At 38.5% G+C, this 17,471-nt stretch overlaps 3 protein-coding genes across 5 annotated transcripts; 2 read left to right on the top strand and 1 right to left on the bottom strand.

The window, feature by feature from the left end:
* The first annotated feature begins 1,177 nt into the window (after positions 1–1,177).
* On the top strand, positions 1,178–4,884 carry LOC120137474 (nuclear transcription factor Y subunit A-3-like). Of its 3 annotated transcripts, none has more exons than XM_039153208.1 (7): positions 1,178–1,274; positions 1,458–1,586; positions 3,028–3,334; positions 3,500–3,600; positions 3,690–3,764; positions 3,967–4,134; positions 4,259–4,884. In XM_039153208.1, exons 3-7 carry the CDS (start codon positions 3,040–3,042, stop codon positions 4,595–4,597), a joined length of 978 nt encoding a protein of 325 aa, XP_039009139.1. In that variant the 5' UTR covers positions 1,178–1,274; positions 1,458–1,586; positions 3,028–3,039; the 3' UTR covers positions 4,598–4,884. The 3 variants fall into 3 exon arrangements, with proteins under 3 accessions (XP_039009139.1, XP_039009137.1, XP_039009138.1); XM_039153206.1 differs by having other exon boundaries at positions 1,216–1,274; positions 1,415–1,586; XM_039153207.1 differs by lacking the exon at positions 1,178–1,274 and having other exon boundaries at positions 1,323–1,586.
* Positions 4,885–7,033: 2,149 nt separating this feature from the next.
* LOC120137593 (PHD finger protein ALFIN-LIKE 4-like) lies at positions 7,034–9,216 on the top strand. Its single transcript, XM_039153309.1, has 5 exons — positions 7,034–7,244; positions 7,660–7,704; positions 7,953–8,202; positions 8,451–8,586; positions 8,781–9,216. Exons 1-5 carry the CDS (start codon positions 7,148–7,150, stop codon positions 8,790–8,792), a joined length of 540 nt encoding a protein of 179 aa, XP_039009240.1. The 5' UTR covers positions 7,034–7,147; the 3' UTR covers positions 8,793–9,216.
* A 1,717-nt stretch (positions 9,217–10,933) lies between these two features.
* Positions 10,934–16,846, bottom strand: LOC120137542 (ABC transporter B family member 19-like). The gene is made up of 10 exons (XM_039153272.1): positions 15,751–16,846; positions 15,314–15,540; positions 15,160–15,214; positions 14,895–15,070; positions 14,636–14,800; positions 14,252–14,547; positions 13,849–14,165; positions 13,529–13,752; positions 11,510–13,438; positions 10,934–11,384 (listed from the first exon to the last, which is right to left on the bottom strand). Exons 1-10 carry the CDS (start codon positions 16,664–16,666, stop codon positions 11,037–11,039), a joined length of 4,653 nt encoding a protein of 1,550 aa, XP_039009203.1. The 5' UTR covers positions 16,667–16,846; the 3' UTR covers positions 10,934–11,036.
* Positions 16,847–17,471: the final 625 nt, after the last annotated feature.

The following is a 17,471-nucleotide window of genomic DNA, read 5'->3' as shown; positions in this document are numbered from 1 at the left end:
GAGAGGATGAAGTGTGGGCTGACCACTGACCATTTTTGTCTTATACGTGAAGAAACTATTCTTCATATCGTAAGAGACTGTCCGTCGACCCACAGGCCACATGATCTGGGATCATCTTCTTCCCAACAACTCCAAGCTAAGTTTTTTCCCCTTACCTCTTTTTGATTGGTTGGCTACTAATCTCTCTCATAATGTAGGATTGAACCAAAAAACATTTCACTGGAGGCATTTGTTTGGAATCTTAGTCTGACACTTACGGAAGCAACGCAATGCTTTTGTTTTCAATGGTCAGGTTCATTCAATTAAGGAGACCATAAGCTTGGCTTGAAGCTAGGCACAAGCCATCAAAGAAGCCCCCAGGAAGCAACCCCAGAATGACAGACCACTGACTAACAAACAACATGGCGTCCTCCTATCATTGGCTTGGTTAAACTCAATACGGACGGAGCTGTTCAGCACACAACTATGATAGCGGCTAGTGGAGGTCCGTTGCGTCATGCGTGATAGTAATGGCTCTTGGATCTTAGGTTAATGCCGGAATACCGGATGTTGCAGTGCACATGACGCTGAGCTTTGGTTTGTTCTCGATGGTCTTATGATCGCCTGGAACCAAGGATTTAGAAAACATTGAAGTTGATACTGACAACCAAAATTTAGTCAAAAACTTTAAACGCTCGTCCCAAGCTGCATGAACTAACCACTATTCGACGCATTCGTCGCGTGCTAGAGCTTCAGTGGACTGTCAAAATATCCCATATTAACCGAGATGCAAACATTTCTGCCGATAACATTGCCCACCACGATATAAAGGGTTGTTTGGGTCTCAATGTTCATCACCAGCCCCCGAGAAGACTTCAAAACATTTTGAACGTTGATGCTTCTGCTTTCAATAATCGAAATACTCACCGCTAGCCCAGTGTTGCCTTATAACCAAAAAAAATTAATATGTTTTTAATAATCTTTAATATTTTAATGATTAAAGCATTATAAATGGTTAAAACCTTTATTTTTATAAATTTAATGATCAAAATTTAACACTTATGAAACTAAAGTTGCCATTTCAGGAGTTTGTCCAAGATTTTATTGCAGAAAACAATTTGGTGAACCTTGGCAGAACACGACAAATACCAACTCAACAAAAAATATATTGAATAAAATATTTGAAACCAAACTTGAAAAGCAACAATGGGAGCTACTATTTTGAAGTGGCTGAAGCGACGCTGCGGGCGCTGGTGCGGACGGTGGCGGAGGAGGAGAGCTGATGGTGGTGACCGGTGAGTAAGTAACAGAACTTGAAAAGTTAATTCCTCTCCTCCCCCTTCTCCTTCTTTAAAATGGGGCTTTCAGAAGATATGTAAACAATGTTATCCAAGCTGATGTTTGCCTTGTTGGGTTTATTATAAAAAACAAAAAGATCCAAAACTGAAAAGAAGTGAGCGTTTCCTCTTTTGAAACAGAGGGACAAAGTTTTCTATTTATTTTGTTCGGAAGGAGAGGAAAAGGAGACATGCACAAAATTCAAGCTTAGTAAGATAGAACACTGCTCACTAGCGTTGTTTCTCATCCATTTTGTCAAAATCCCAAAGGTATATCACTTTTCTTCCTCTCCCTTTGTTTTTTTTTTTACTTCGTTTATGTAGTACTTCTTATCTATGTATGTATCTTTCTATATATGCTTAGAATGATTTTGTTGTGCCTATAAGGTTATAAGGCTTTGAAATTGATTGGATTTTGAGCATGGGACGGTGGGATGGAATCCATAGCTGATTGATGGGTTCTTATTTTTTTTATTTTGGTTCAACTTTGAGCTCTTTATTGGGAATTGAAGTTGTGGGATTTGCATGCATGGAAAAGCTTTTGAATTAGTGATTTTTGTTGACTTATTTGAGCAAGAATCCATTTTACTTTCTCTGCCTTTATGTTATTAGGAGTAAATTATTGGTAATATTTGGTATTTTTGTATCAAACAATTCCCTTACTGGTTTTCAATAGTCTCCTCAGTCATCACCCTTCTCCCACCACCCTTTAGATTAGCTGAGTATATATGCTAATGATTTAAAGTTGCTGCATTGAGATGTTTGAAATTGGAATGGTTTCATTCATCTCTTACTCTTCATTTTAAATCTGATCATTGCCCGATTTATTTGGCGTTAACGAAAAGGCATTACTACTTACTAGTAATACACGTAGCACTTGCTAAAGTGCATATTTGTATGGATATCAATATGTCACACGCTTCTTTGTTTGTTACTACTCGTTGATTCGAATCTAAAATCTAAATAGAAAATGTCTCAAAAGCTGATAATAGGAATATATTACATCCCTCCAATTTTGGATTGAAAATTTGAAGGGCTTTTTTTGTTAATAATCTTCTAAAAATCTAATTCATAGGATATATTAGTTCGATATCTGAATTCTTTTTCTTTAGAAAAATCCGAAATGAATTGAAAATGAACAAAAGTATTTTTTATTGTAGTTTTTGCATGGTAGTTTCCATGCTCGGTGAGGCCTTATCACCACAAAACAAGATTTGCTCTGAACTTATATTATAATTAGTCAATTATTAGATGATGAGCTACAATGAGGTGTGTGTAACTTTTGCAGATAGTTCTCCCCCACCCCAGAAGTAATTGTCTTTTGTATGTTTCTTATGGCTCTAACGGTCTACGAATGTGCACGAGAGTCCTAGTGAGCTCTCTTTACTCAACAATAAATATTTTGTCTAAATTTGGTTGTACACCGTGGTTGCTTTAAATGTTAAACTGCTTTCCATACTTGTTACTCTTATCTGTTGAAGTTGAATAACGTCGGTTTCGTAAATTTTCATGTATCACGTGAAAGAAGCGTTATGTTCATTGACTTCTTTCCTTTTTCTAATTTAAATATCTAGCAAGCACTGTGGTAATGTGTGGTTTGATGCTAAGTCGCTGGTGTATGTGCTGACTAACAAATAGCAGCAGAGATTTTCTCTCAACATTTTCAAAGATCCTTTCGAGCGTACTCTTAAGTCAAGTTATTTTGGAACAGTAGTCTAGAACAATGCAAAACAAAAGGGATTCTGTTGTCAGTTCTCATTCGACGTGCACCTATGTTGTTGGCGGCTCATCTTGGGAGAACTCAACCGGATCTCATATCCAGCAATCAAACATGTCTGAAAGCTTGAGCCTGAAGATGGGAGTTCTGCCTCGGTACTTAAATAACGCCAAGCAGCTGAGTTTTCAGTTCCAAGACCAGGATTCATCATCAACTCAATCAACTTGTCAATCTTATCCTGAAGTAGCTAGTGCTGGTGATAGCACTCTTCATGAGCAAAGTTTAATTTCAGCATCATCAGGTCTCGATCTTTGTGATTTTTCTCTCAATATATATTTTGGATTCTTTTTTCTTAAATTCTTATCAAGTGTCTAGGATTTTATTCTTTTATCATGAACATGTTATGTTTTTAAGTCATGTTCATGTTCTGATGGACTTTCTTATATTCTAACCTGTGGTAATGAAGTGCACGGGGAGCTTGTTGGAGGTCATGCTAAGTTAGTCTCCTCAATGGGAACTCAGGCACATGGGCCCGATCCTTCACAAGTTGACTTTAACAAATCAATCGTAAGTTATTAGTTGAACTACTTGTGTGGTTTGGTTGCTATGTATTCTAGATTGCATCATAGTCTTGGATTTCAATTATTGTGCTGCAGGCTCAGATTCCTCCCACTTATGCTGATCCGTATTTGAGCGGTGTGGTAGCTTCTCCGTATGCACCGCAAGCTATGGTAAGAACTTTTTGATTCCATTACTTTCCTATGTTGAATTTGTTTCTGTTTGATGGTGAGCACTCCACTCAGGTATCGCACCAGTTCATAAAAAAGGGGCTAGTTGCATTTATGTCAATTATACCTTTGTTTTGAATGACCAGACAAAAATGCCTTCGTTGTTATCCCATTTTTGAGGTATTTTTCATTATATTGCCGGCAGATTCAACCTCATACGATGGCTATGCTCCCTGGTCGTGTTCCATTGCCTCTAGAGCTTACACAAGATGAACCAGTCTATGTTAATGCGAAGCAATATCAGGCTATTCAGAGGCGAAGACAGTTTCGTGCGAAACTTGAGGCTCAGAACAAACTCATCAAAGTTCGGAAGGTATGTTGCTTCTAGTTTTTTACTTCTTGCCGCATGTCAATTGCAACTTCACCTACGATGATAGTCTGGTTGTTTGGCTAATGAAGATATATAACCTGAGAAGTTCTTTCATGAATATTTGCAGCCGTATCTGCATGAGTCTCGACATCTTCATGCTTTAAAACGAGCTAGAGGAAGCGGCGGGCGTTTTCTCAACACAAAGAAGCTCCAGGAATCGAACGGTATGCCTACAAGCAATGGACAAGAGATGTACATCTCCAACTCCGGAGTTCATCAGCTGGAAACCTACAAAGATGCTGCTTTGACCACCTCTCGTTCCAATGTCACGACTGCCTCCAACAATGGTGATATGTTCCAGCATCCGGATTTCAGGTTCTCCGGCTATCCTTCTCACAGTGCTGGACCCATGCCCGGTCATGCCGGTGATGTGCAAGGTGGTGGGAATTTCCACCATCATCTCTGAAGATAGAGGAGTTAACAGATACTCATCAGAGCAGTCTTGCATTTGGTGCCTCAATGCAGAAAAAAAGTGGCGGCTTTACCCTCTTGGGAAGTCATCCTTGGCTCTATTTACTTTGCTGTTCTAGTTTACTGTTTTTAAACCATGGACCTGGATCGGTTGTCTTGCCGATAAACTCATAACTTGCTGTGGTTTTTTACCGTTTATGTTCCGAAGAAACTTGGTGAATTGGTGACTGGTGGTGTCATTTAAAACATAAGATAAAGATGCATGGCTTGACAATTAGATCATGCCTTTTCAATTCCAAGATATGCCATTTCTGCATTTATGCATGCATGCATGCTGATGAAATGAGATAGCCGAAATAGGATTGAATTGAACATTTAGTTTCTCACATGGCATTGGCATGCTCTTATAGTTACTGGTCTAACATTTTGTTTCGTTTTAAATTGTAAAAGAATAGGAAAAACATTTAAGTAGGAAGGAATCTCTAGGAAAATGCTTCCTTTTTCCTAAGGATATATATTGTTGTACCACCTCTAAACGTCTAAACGTCCTCCGCAGACGCATGTCATTTCCGCATATCACATGTATCATAAAAGTCCCGGAGAAGGAACCTCTCCATAGGTAGGATCCCCAAAAAGCACCTCCGAAAGATTTTCGAACATTTAACATCCCTCAAGAAGTCGTAATTTGTTGATATGATCTCTAACATGTCCATGTGACTTACCAAACTAAATTTATCATCACTTATCCTACGGATAGTCATATTGACCTTGTGCATCATTATAAAATCTCTACATTAAAACTGAGAGAGAATGAAACCATCCCACCTTCATTCATCTCTTTTCTCTTTTCTATCTTCATATGAAGATAGAATTTGTACCATCGACTATAACTACCCAAACCAATCAATCTATCTTCGACTGTAACTTTTCACCCAAACCAAGGATTAATCACATAAAACCGTCACAATTCATCTGTCTTGCAAAATTATATCGTATTATTTTTTTTAAAAAAATATCTGATTCTTTTAATCAATTATAGACGCCGGACGTAATACTATTAAGACGCACCTGTTGAATACTGTTAAAATATGCACAATCTTAATATACTAATTCGCATTCAGACTTTAGAGATAATTATTACAGTGAGTACCTTCTATGCAAGTAAATAGCTAAACGAATATAGAAGAAAAAAAGACGAAACATAGGTGAGCGACCAATGAAAAAAGAAACATAGTAGAAGGATCTTCTACGCAATTTTGACCAACAAAGAAACCAGATGATGATGTGTCTTTTTCTAACCTCCATGTCATCGGACTCAACACCCTCCCCTCAAATATAGTTAACCCGACCAGCAAACCCAGATTCAAATCCACTCTAAAACTTGGAACTTTAAAAATCATACTTGACCGGAAGTTCTACCATGCGGCTTCTTAATATTCTATTAAAGAAAAATATTATCAGTTTTATTATTATTTTTTAATAATTTTAGTAAAAAATTATTTAAAATAGTATTATTTTTATCTAAAATATTAATTATTTTTAATATTTTTAGTAAAGTGTTCAATAATAACAAAACCGATAAAAAAATAATGTTTTAAGTAACACTTTACCGCATATGTTACTAAAAACCAATAAAACACACAATAATAACAAAACCGGTAGAAATAATAATGTTTTAGGTAATATTTTTACTGAAAATATTAAAAAAATAATAACAAAACCGATAGTATCTTTCCTTAATGATATATTAAGACTGTTGCACGTGAGACTTCCCCAAACTTGACACATCAAAGTTCATGATCAAATTAAAAAATACCCCGCATTATCTTTGGGAAGTTCTACCGTACGATGATCTTAATATACAGTTAAAAAAAGATATTACCAAAAATATTATTATTTTTTTAACATTTCCAATAAAAGATTACCTAAAATATTATTATTTTTATAATAAATGTTATTATTAGAAGTTTTATAGGATTTAATAATATATATTGTAAAGTGTTACCTAAAATATTATTTTTTTTTACAGAATATATTATCAAACTTGATAAAACATCCAATAATAACATTTTTAATAAAAATAATAATTTTTTAAATAATTTTTTTATCAAAAATATTAATAAAATAGTAATATTTTTTGTACTATTTTTTTTAATAGTATATTAAACAGTCGTGATACTTCCAGTATCCTTCTCTTCCCAGACATCAAACAATCAATGACAGACAAAAAAAAATTAGATCACTCTATTCACATATATAATGGGATAAAGAAAATGTATGATAGTAAGTTACCCTCAATGTTAGATTAAAAGTAATTTATTTGGAATACCTCCAATAATTATAAATTATTTGACTCAATCTCATAATTATAAAATTAAAAATTTTGCGCTCTATTAACTAAGTGGACGGTCAATTCAATGACAGAACAAATCATTAATATAATATAAATAGAAAACAACAGTGGTGTCGCTTTTTCACTCATAGCAAAAAAAGGGAAGATTTTTCTTTTTGTATCTTTGGGTCTTCGAAACAGAGGAAGAGAAATATGGAAGGAGGAGGAGCTCAGTACAATCCTCGCACAGTCGAAGAGGTTTTTAGGGATTTCAAAGGAAGAAGAGCTGGCATGATCAAAGCTCTCACCATAGGTTTCTTTTTCTTCCTGTTTGTTTCCTCAGAAAGAAAACTCGAACTAGAAACTGAAAGCTACTGTTTTTTTCCTTGCGAAGCCCGTTTGAATTCTTGGAAGTTTCATTTTTTTTAATTCAGTTTGACAAATGAAAGTAAAGGTTGTCTTGGGTTTCACTCTTTTCTCCTGCTTTCTGTTATATTTAGTGTTTCCTTGTTCTTTTTTGCTGGTTTTCATTGTTTGGTTCTCGAGATATGTAAAAAGGATTGATATTTTATGCTAAGCACTTTCACTTTATCAGCTCTCTTATTGTTGCAGAAAAAATTAGCTGAAAAGAACGTGAATGTATGCTTGAATTTAGTGTTTCTTGTTTGGGTTTTGTGTGTATAATGATGTTTTTTGAGATTTAAGGGTTTGATTCTGACGTGTTGCAGATGTTGAAGAATTTGCTCTTATCCTTGTGGTTGTGAGATCGAGTCTCATGTGGGCAATTCATAATTCTAACTAGGAGGTCTTCCCTTATCCTACCTCCCCTTATCTCGTTATATATGGAATAGGGTAAGTTAATTTTTGTTAGACCTAAATTTTTAATTTTACCTTCTGGCTGTAATGTGTATAAAGTTAGTCAATCTCCCATAATGTGTAGTTTCGTGTGTTGTTGCGATATCGATGTGTATTAAGTTGATGATGGTTTGTTGATTTGCATCCATGTTCTGTTCATGAGTTATGTTCTTTCATTTTGCAGAGAAAGAGAACCTGTGCTTGTATGGTTTCCCAAGTGAACAATGGGAAGTCAACTTACCTGCCGAAGATGTCCCTCCGGAACTACCCGAGCCTGCCTTGGGTATTAACTTTGCAAGGGATGGCATGCAAGAAAAGGACTGGCTATCTTTAGTTGCCGTCCACAGTGATGCATGGCTACTTTCCGTTGCCTTCTATTTCGGTGCAAGATTTGGATTTGATAAAGCTGATAGGTAGGTTTAACTTGCTTGCATAGTTAATGCCAATGCATCGGCATTATGGCCTGGCACCAGTCCTGCTATTGAATGGCCAGCTTTTGGAACCAAGAGGATAAAATGGAAAAAAGGTTTAGGTGGATTTGATTGAATTATGTCGGAACTTGATAAGCTCGAGATGGAAATCTTTCACCGATATTTATAGTATTCTGTTTGGTCACTGGATTGTTAAACGCGATGCTAGTATAATGTCTCCTATGATACAGGAAACGGCTTTTCAACATGATTAATGATCTTCCGACTATTTTTGAAGTTGTAACCGGTGCTGCCAAGAAACAAACAAAGGAGAAGTCATCGGTTTCAAATCATAGTAGCAACAAATCGAAATCCAACTCCAAAATGGTAAGGACGTTCTGTTCGTAATTCGGTGTAATATAATTGTAACGACACGTAGGTGGCAACTATCCATGCATGTTTCAACGACATTCATTTGCTATCATTTATACTAATTGAAGTTTACCTTTTTTTAGTTTAAGCATTATGGCTTCTTCTTTTTAATAACTGATTTGTTTTGCTGTTGATTTTGTTCGGAACAATGGGAACCTTAGGCAAAGCATTCAAAAGCATCAGAGCCAAAGGACGAGGAGGAAGGGTTGGAAGACGAAGATGGAGACGAGCATGGAGAGACCTTGTGTGGGGCATGTGGCGAGAACTATGCCTCGATGCGCCTTAAGCCTTTGATAACTTTGATGTGCGAGAGGTGGTTCCATGGGAAGTGTGTGAAGATCACGCCAGCTAGAGCCGTGCACATCAATCAGTACAAATGCCCGTCGTGCAGCAACAAGAGAGCTCACCCTTGATATCGTAAAAATGTATCATTTCTCCCTCATGCAGTATATCTGTATATCTATTTGTACTTTAATCATGGTGTACTCATCTAGCTCTCGGTTGTAGCTCGTGTCTTTCCATATATTGGACTAGTGTAGCATGTGAATGGTGACTTTGGTCTCTAGGAAAATCGATGTTTTCAAAGTCGAAAAGTATTTAAATTCATTGTTGTCTCCCATTAAACTAACCTGTCGAAGAGGCTACAACAAAAACCTGAACTGAACCAAGTAGAAATCATAACAAAATACTTGGACCAACCCGGAAAAATAAAAGAAAAGAAAAACAAATCCAGCAACACAGAAAGAAAAGAACAGTGGAGCTTGACGGAGAAGATCTTCATATTTAACCCTTCAGCCTTGATCTTTTCCGATGTTAAGAGTCGATAAAGGCTAATTCAATATTCTTGTCGACGGATGAGCTCTAGCAGTTGGGTTCTTGTGGATCTCCTAATCATACGCGGTTGGTGGTCTGCCATAATCTGGGGATTATTACTTAATACCTGGGCTTAGACCCCATCCGCGTGCCTAAATGCGAACCAAAATGAACCTATTTCGATTAACTTAAACAACAAATATATACATGAAGAGACATATATATGCATAAACAAGGGTTTATCTATTAAATAAGCAAACCACTACAAGACCAGCCTCGCTGTCCAGCAATACGTTGTTTGCCATTCTCCCTTGTCGGGAATTAGTTTCCTGTATTTAACTTCACTTCGGCCCTTTATAATAACCCCTTCTAGTTACCCCCATTCTCATTGCCATTCTCTCTTTTTGTTTTGGCAAACCAGAAATGGAAAATTTAGAGAGGGTAAGCCATGGTGGAGAAGCAGGGCACATGCTAAAGCTATCAGACAAATACACTGCCTTTGCTTTTGCATGTACCTTGTCTCTCCACCTTGGAAACTCTCCCTTTGCTAACCCCAACAATTCTGCACATCATCCTTGCGGTTTGTTCGTTTCGTGACTCGGTTTAGTGTTTATTCGTTACGCGATTGTTTCGTGTTCGTTTTAATGTCATGTCGATTATGTTTTCACTAACAAATTTGACAGTGTCAATCCGACATTTGACACCAAAGCAGTACCAGCCACTGTCCAACAATATATTGTTTTCCATTCTATCTTGTCGGGCCTTTGCCAACTTATTACACACGGATGGCTACTTTCCTGAATTCGACTTCATTTCAATCTTCATAAAACCCCTTGTAAGTACCCCCATTCTCATTGTCTTTCAATGCCCTATGTTTCCAAATTATCTTTTCAATGTCCTACGTTCACAGGTGTTTTTATGAGCTTCTTTGTTTCAGCAAACCTGAAATGAAAAAATGGAGAAGAGTCTGGGTCAGCCATAGTGGAGAAGCAGGGCACATTCAAAAGCTATCAGATACTGTCTTTTTTATTTTGCATGTGCCTTGGCTCTCCACCTTGGAAACTTTCCTTTTGCTAACCACATGACTGCATAACATCGCTGCAGTTGTTTCGTGACTCGGGTTTAGTATTTATTCGTTATATGTTTGTTTTGTGTTCGTTTTTAATGTCAAGTCGAATATGTTAGCTTATAAATTTCTAACATCATCCATGCATGCAGAAACTCGAAATTTAAAATTTTACTGTACATTTTTACAGGCTTGAATGTTAAAAAATAAACAATCTGGATTGTAGTAAAGCTTCAATGAGTTAATTTACTTTCATAAGTTTGCTGACAAAACAAACCAGAACTTAAATATACGTTCCAAACTAGTAAGTTTTTACAAACATTAGGTGACTAAAACGTTGTAAAATCGTACTCTTTTAGGTGAATCGACTGTCAAGCCTTTGAGTTTTGAACCTTTAATGCCATTAAGCTTAATGAGAAGTTCACAAATGATAGATTCTTTCAAATTAAGTTACTGAAATATAATTAAAATTCAAATCAATAACAGAAACCAAGAACTTGTAAAAGAAGCAAAGAAAAGTCCCGTCTCAAGCAAAGGCATTGGCTTCTCTTTCGGCTCGAACCAAACTAGCATAAACACTGTCGGCATGTGAAGCTAAAAGCTTCTCATGGCTGCCATGTTCGACAACGGCGCCATCTTTGACAACAGCAATCATATTGGCTTCCCGGATCGTGGAAAGCCGGTGTGCGACTATGATCGTGGTGGCACTCTGCGAAACCCTTCTAAGTGCATCCTGGATATGTTTCTCTGATTCCAAGTCCAGGGCACTGCTTGCTTCATCTAGAAGCAACACCCTTGATTTCTTCAGTATGGCCCTTGCTATTGCTATCCTTTGTTTTTGACCACCCGATAACTGCACCCCGCTCTCCCCGACCTGTTTTGCAAGAAAAGGCAAGATTATTTGTCAGATAATTGAGCATAAGGTGTTATTAAAACTTAATGTCGTCTACATGTCTAAAACCGGTATGCGTTTAACTTGTATTCTAAGTTAGACAGTACCTGAGTTTCATAGCCTTCAGGGAGACTACTAATGAACTTGTGGATGTAAGCTTCCTTTGCAGCCGCTTCAATCTCGCTCCACGAGGCATTCAGGTTCCCGAATGCGATGTTTTCCCTTATACTTCCAGCAAACAAAGCAGGCTCTTGACCCACCATGGCTATTTGTTTTCTCAACCATTTCAAGTTGAGCTCCTTCAAATCTATGCCTCCCATCATTACTTTCCCTTCGATTGGATCATAAAACCTTTGTACCAACCATATCACCGTCGATTTCCCCGACCCGCTTCCGCCTACCACTGCCACTGTGCTACCACCCTTGACCTTTAAACAGAAGTCCCTCAACACAATCACTTGAGGCCTAGATGGATAAGCGAATGTCACCTTTTTCAATTCAATATCCAGTGGCTTCGACAGTTCGATTTTTCTAACTTTATCTCGGAAGTTACCAATCAGTGGCCTCCGATCGAGGATATCGAACACGGAAGGTATTGCTGTCGCGGCCCTGGTGGTGTCTGGTGCAAGGCCTGCTAGTTGTCCGACTGAAAACGAGCTTAACACGAGAATGAGAAAGATTTTATATACATCACCGAAACCCGTATGGCCTTGTTTCATAAGGTAGGCACCATACCAAAGTGTCAAAGTGTATGCACAATACATTGCACCTTGAGAGAAACCGAGTGTGAGGCCTAGAATTTGTGACCTTTTCACTGATTGTTTCCTAGGCTCGGATAAAGCTCTATCAAAGGACTTAACTATCTCTTCTTGTGAAGAAAATGTTGCCACTGTCCTTATATTCGAAATTGCACCGGAAGCGATGTTGCTAGCTTTGTCATATGCTTTGTTATCTAACCTTGGTCCAATGTTTATGATCAAATTCAAGTAGCTTGCACCAAGAGTAAAAGGTGTAACGGCAGCAGCCACGAGAGCTAATCTCCATTCGAGGTAAAACGAGACACCAAGCCCCACTGCAGCTGCACTCACACCCATCAACAAGACTGAGTACTGATCCCCAAGGACCGATCGAAAACTGAGACAATCAATTGAGAGTCTTGAAACAAGGATTCCAGTGGAATTGTCCTCGAAATCGAACCAGCCAGGTTCTTGTTTAAGTATCGAATGAAATAAGAGGTCTCTCACCCTTTGTGTCAACTTTGTTCCAGCCCAACCACAGAAACCTTGTTGTCCAGTCAAGGTAATTATAGAACCGAAGCCTAGGCAGACGAGTGCTAAGGCGAGCTTGTTAACTTCTTTCTTCAACTCTTTTGGAGTGTCATCAAAGTAAGCTTGAAGAGCTATGCCTAAAAACAAGGGGAAAATGGAGAGAATAGCACCTGCATGGATACCGAAAAGAAAACCGAGTAAAAGCGTGACGAGCTCTGGTCTTTGTAGAGACCATATCTTCGAAATTCGATATTCTCTAGGCTTTTGCTTTTGTTGCATTTCCTCCTCTACTTGGTTAACTACTTGGATTGACTTCAAGTACTTCGACCGTGAAATATCATACGCAGACGGCGATCTCAATGTTTCATAGGCTGATTTCTCATACTTAGAAAACTCAATTCCCTTTTGAGCATGTGTCTCATTTGGTTCAGGGTTTGATATTGCTTCAGAAGCAAGCTTGATAAGTTTATAATAGGCTCCTTCTCTTTGCATTAGCTGGTGATGGCTACCAGCCTCGGCAACCGATCCATTATCGAGAACAACAATTGTGTCGGCATTTCTTACCGTTGCCAGCCTGTGAGCAATGACCACTGTTGTTCTTCCCTTAGAAATCTTGTCAATTGCTTGTTGGACAACTGCCTCGCCTTCAGCATCCAGGGCACTGGTAGGCTCATCTAAGAGAAGGATTCTCGGATCTTTAATCAACGCACGAGCTATAGCGATTCTCTGCTTTTGACCACCTGATAACTGAGTTCCCTTCTCTCCCACCTGCAAAATCCATTTTTGAGGTAAGAAAATCAGTACATGTATGCACTTAACAAATTCATCGATGTTTGATGTACGGTTTCGGTTGTTGACCTGAGTATCGTATCCTAGTGGAAGATCATAGATGAAACCATGAGCATTGGCAGCAACACAAGCTGCAACAGCTTCTTTCTTGGTGGCATTTTCCTTGCCCATCATCACATTTTCCAATATCGTCGTGGCAAAAAGAATCGGCTCTTGTCCGACCATGCCGATTTGCCTTCTTAGCCACTTCACTTGTAGTGTCCTCAAATCATAGCCATCCAAGGTTATTGTTCCTACCGGTTAAAGGATCCAAACCAGATTAAGAACTATAAAACATCACATACTTGAGCTCAATGAAATGATTCGTTTGAGATGATTAATGAGCTTACCTTTTATGGGATCGTAGAACCTCTCGATGAGAGCAAAGATGGTAGACTTGCCACCTCCACTTGCTCCAACCAACGCAAGCGTCTTCGCCGATCGGATAACCAAATCGAGAGAACGGAGAATTGTAGTATCAGGACGAGATGGATAAGCAAAAGTTACACCTTTAAACTCGATCTTTCCTCGAACACTTGACAACATCCTTCCTTCAGGATTATAAGGGTCTATCTCTGGAACCCTGTCTATAATATCAAACACTCGAGCCGCTGCTATGGTGCCTTGAGTGAATTGAGCAAAATATGTCAGTGATAATGCCAAGCCCCTGAAATAAAAAAGATCAAACAACTTGGTGATTTTGTTTTGCAATCAGCATTAGAAGCTGCACTCTAATGGAAGAGACGTTGATACCTTCCCCCAACATTGACACCAAAGAAGCAAGCAATGGCTTCACCACCGGTGATCTCGTTCCGAGCAACCAAGATCGAACCATACCAAAAGGCCAATGCCCATGTTGAATATGTAACTAAATAAATAACCCCGATTCCGGCACCCTTGGCAAACCCGATCTTCGCACCAAGAGGCACCGATTTTGACAATAATTCACCATATCTTGCTGCCAAATTTTCCTCGGCAACAAAAGAAAATACAGTTCTAATCGAACCAATTGCTTGCTCTGCAATGGTACCAGCTTTCCTGTAAGAAACCTGTAGTGCCAGAATATGAACCGAAACACAATAAGAATAACAAGTTGACACTGTAAACATTTCCGGTAACATGTGTGATACTCGGTACCTCTTCCTTTGCGGTGAGACCGCCGTAAATTGCCTTGTAAGCAATGCCACAAGACATCATTAGTGGGGTAACAGAAAAAACTACCAGTGCCACTTTCCACGCTGCAATAAACCCGACTGCGTAACCGCATACGAAGGTGAATACATGGTGAATGAAATGTGCCATCTGCATAGCATAGTTCAGGTTTTGAACAATCATATCAGGTTCAGTGCTAGTTGGCTGTGTAAGAAGGGTGAAAAGTCCAAACTTTTTGGGTTACCTTCTCTCCCATAACTTCCTGGATTTGAGCAACATCACTTGAAATACCATGCATAATGTCACCGGTGTGAACTTGTGTGTCGAAAAAACTGATGTCCTGTCTCAAAATTGCTCTCAAATACTTTGTTCTAATCCGTTGAGCCGAACGTTCCCCGACCAGCCTCCAGCAGGAGATTTCTGCCATTTATTGAATGAAAAACCATTTCTAATACTTACAGAAGATACAAAGAGAAGTGACAGTTCAAACAATCTATGTCTTTCATTACCTAAGTATGCTCCAATCACCACTATTGCTGCCAAGAGAGACATAAATTGGCATATCTGCAGATACATAAGCGGAAGAAAAGACAACATAAGTTTTTCGAATGTCGACCGAAATTCGGGTATAAAAAATATAAGATTTCTTGTTTCAGTTTTTACCATCTGAACATCCTTCATCATCTGTGTTTTGTCACCTTTTGATTCCTTTGCAATCTTATTGACAAACTTACCAAACAGAAAAGAATACCAAGGAAGTGAACCCCCATTGATTAAGGCTCCTACACAACCCAAAATCACAAGTACTATATCCCAATTTGTTGAATACCTGAACAAACTCAACAAACCAACTGGCCTATGTGGTTCTACATCCTCTTCCTCCTCGTCATCTTCGTAGAAATTCGGTGCCGGATTGAAGTCATCGTACTTGTGATCACCACTGAATTGATGGCTTGCTGATTGCAAGTTATGGTCAAGACCTTCCAACTTGTGTCTCATTTGAACACTGTAATGTGATAATCCATGACCGTGATTACTATGAGCACCGAATTGATGGCCATCAAGATTACTATGAACACTGTCATGTGATAATCCATGACCGTGATCGTGCCCTGTAATACTATCTTCACAAAAATCCTTTGAAAAGCTAAGATCATCATATTGATGATTACCATGAGAATGATGGCAAGTTGATTTCCGAGCATCGTGACCAGCAAGCTCGTGCTGCATTACTAGATCAATTTCATTATCCACCCTGTGTCTCATGTGATGGCTCCTACCATGCTGATGATGCCCCCCTAGCGAATCCTCATCCCGATCAGCATCCATATATGCCTGTGAAACCGATGAACAATAGGAACCGGTGCCAGCATGAACATTACGATTGGTCCGTGACAGGTCTAATCGTCTCTCATCTTGTCGAGTGTCATAATCTATAGAGCTAAGCTCATCAACATCGGTCAAAGGACTCCGACTGTTCTTACTGCCGCTTTCTCTGATAGTAGCCAGCCTCGAAATATCGTGATTAGACCGACTATGATCTTGGAAACGGAGATGCGACGAACTGTCATCGTCTCTAGCGACATAGCTTTGAAGCTCAAGCCTCGCTGAAGGCACAGCTCCGTAACCTGAAAACTCGTAGCTCGAATTCGCAAAGTTTCGAAGCCCACCAGAAGTGCGAGAAAGATAATGTTCACTAGCCAAGCGTCGGCCTAATGCCTGACTATTCGATGATGACACAGTGGATGCCGCCCAAGGACTAAGGGCAGCACCCAAATCGCGGCTTTCGCGCCAACCGGAAGGCTCAAACTGCCATGAAACTTCACTTTGCCATGACATATCATCGTCGGTGGCGAAAGGTGTGGAAGGAGGACGATGGCTGAGCCTCCGCGGAGTGGTGTGGGGCACTCGAGCAAAGGTGCGTGGCGTGAAAGTAGTACTCGAGGCATAGCGTGAAGCCGGCGTGTGGTAGTTTAACGATGAAGAGAACTCAATTTCAAATGAAGAATCAGCCATGGAAGAGATTGAAAGGTAAGGGTCTAATGAAATATTGGAAAAAAGAATCTGAAATTAAAGTGTTGAACAAAGGAGAATGAAGTTATGAACACTACAGACAACATGAAACGAAACAAAGTTTCAAGGAAGAGCTGTCCGAAGACTATCATATGCTCCTAGGAGTCAACGAACATTACTCATTCAGCTTGTCTTTTCATCGAACACCAAAAATCAGTCGTTGTGTAACTCACAAAAATCAATGGTGTTTCGTTAAGATCGTGCAAATGAAGAAAAACAGCCGATCAAAACTGGTTAAGTAATCAAGGTTACCAGGCGAGGCCGGCATGCAATAAAAATTAAAACTTTATTTACTAAAAAATGCAATAGAAAATTGTCTTGTAGTATTCTGAAGATGTTTTTCTTGTAGTTCTTTTTGGGACAATGACATTGAGAGTGACCTGACAGCTATAACAAAAAGGTAAAACAACTTTCATAGTCCTTCATGTTTGCAGTTTTTATCATATGACCCTTACTCTTTAAAAATTTAAAAAGATATTATCATTAATTGAACAATATAATTTTTAAGAGTTAAATTAATAAAATAACAAACATGTAAAACTAAGAAAATTCTTTTGCTTTTTTTCTATAGTTGTTAAGTTAGCAATTAACGGTGAAATTGAACACAGATTGATAGAGGATTAAGATTTTAAAATAAAAATAGTATAAAGACTTAACGTCATAAAATAAAAGTATTTCAAGTAAATTTTGAATTTTGAAATAGTTTAAGGACTTTTGGCATATTTAAACCTTAAGTAATTTCTTGTAG

Source organism: Hibiscus syriacus, unplaced genomic scaffold (assembly GCF_006381635.1).
Source record: "Hibiscus syriacus cultivar Baekdansim isolate YM2019G1 unplaced genomic scaffold, ASM638163v2 tig00110674_pilon, whole genome shotgun sequence".
NCBI classification, from domain to species: Eukaryota; Viridiplantae; Streptophyta; class Magnoliopsida; order Malvales; family Malvaceae; genus Hibiscus; species Hibiscus syriacus.
Note: the sequence above shows the minus strand (reverse complement) of the source record. Positions and strands in the feature narration are given on the sequence as shown.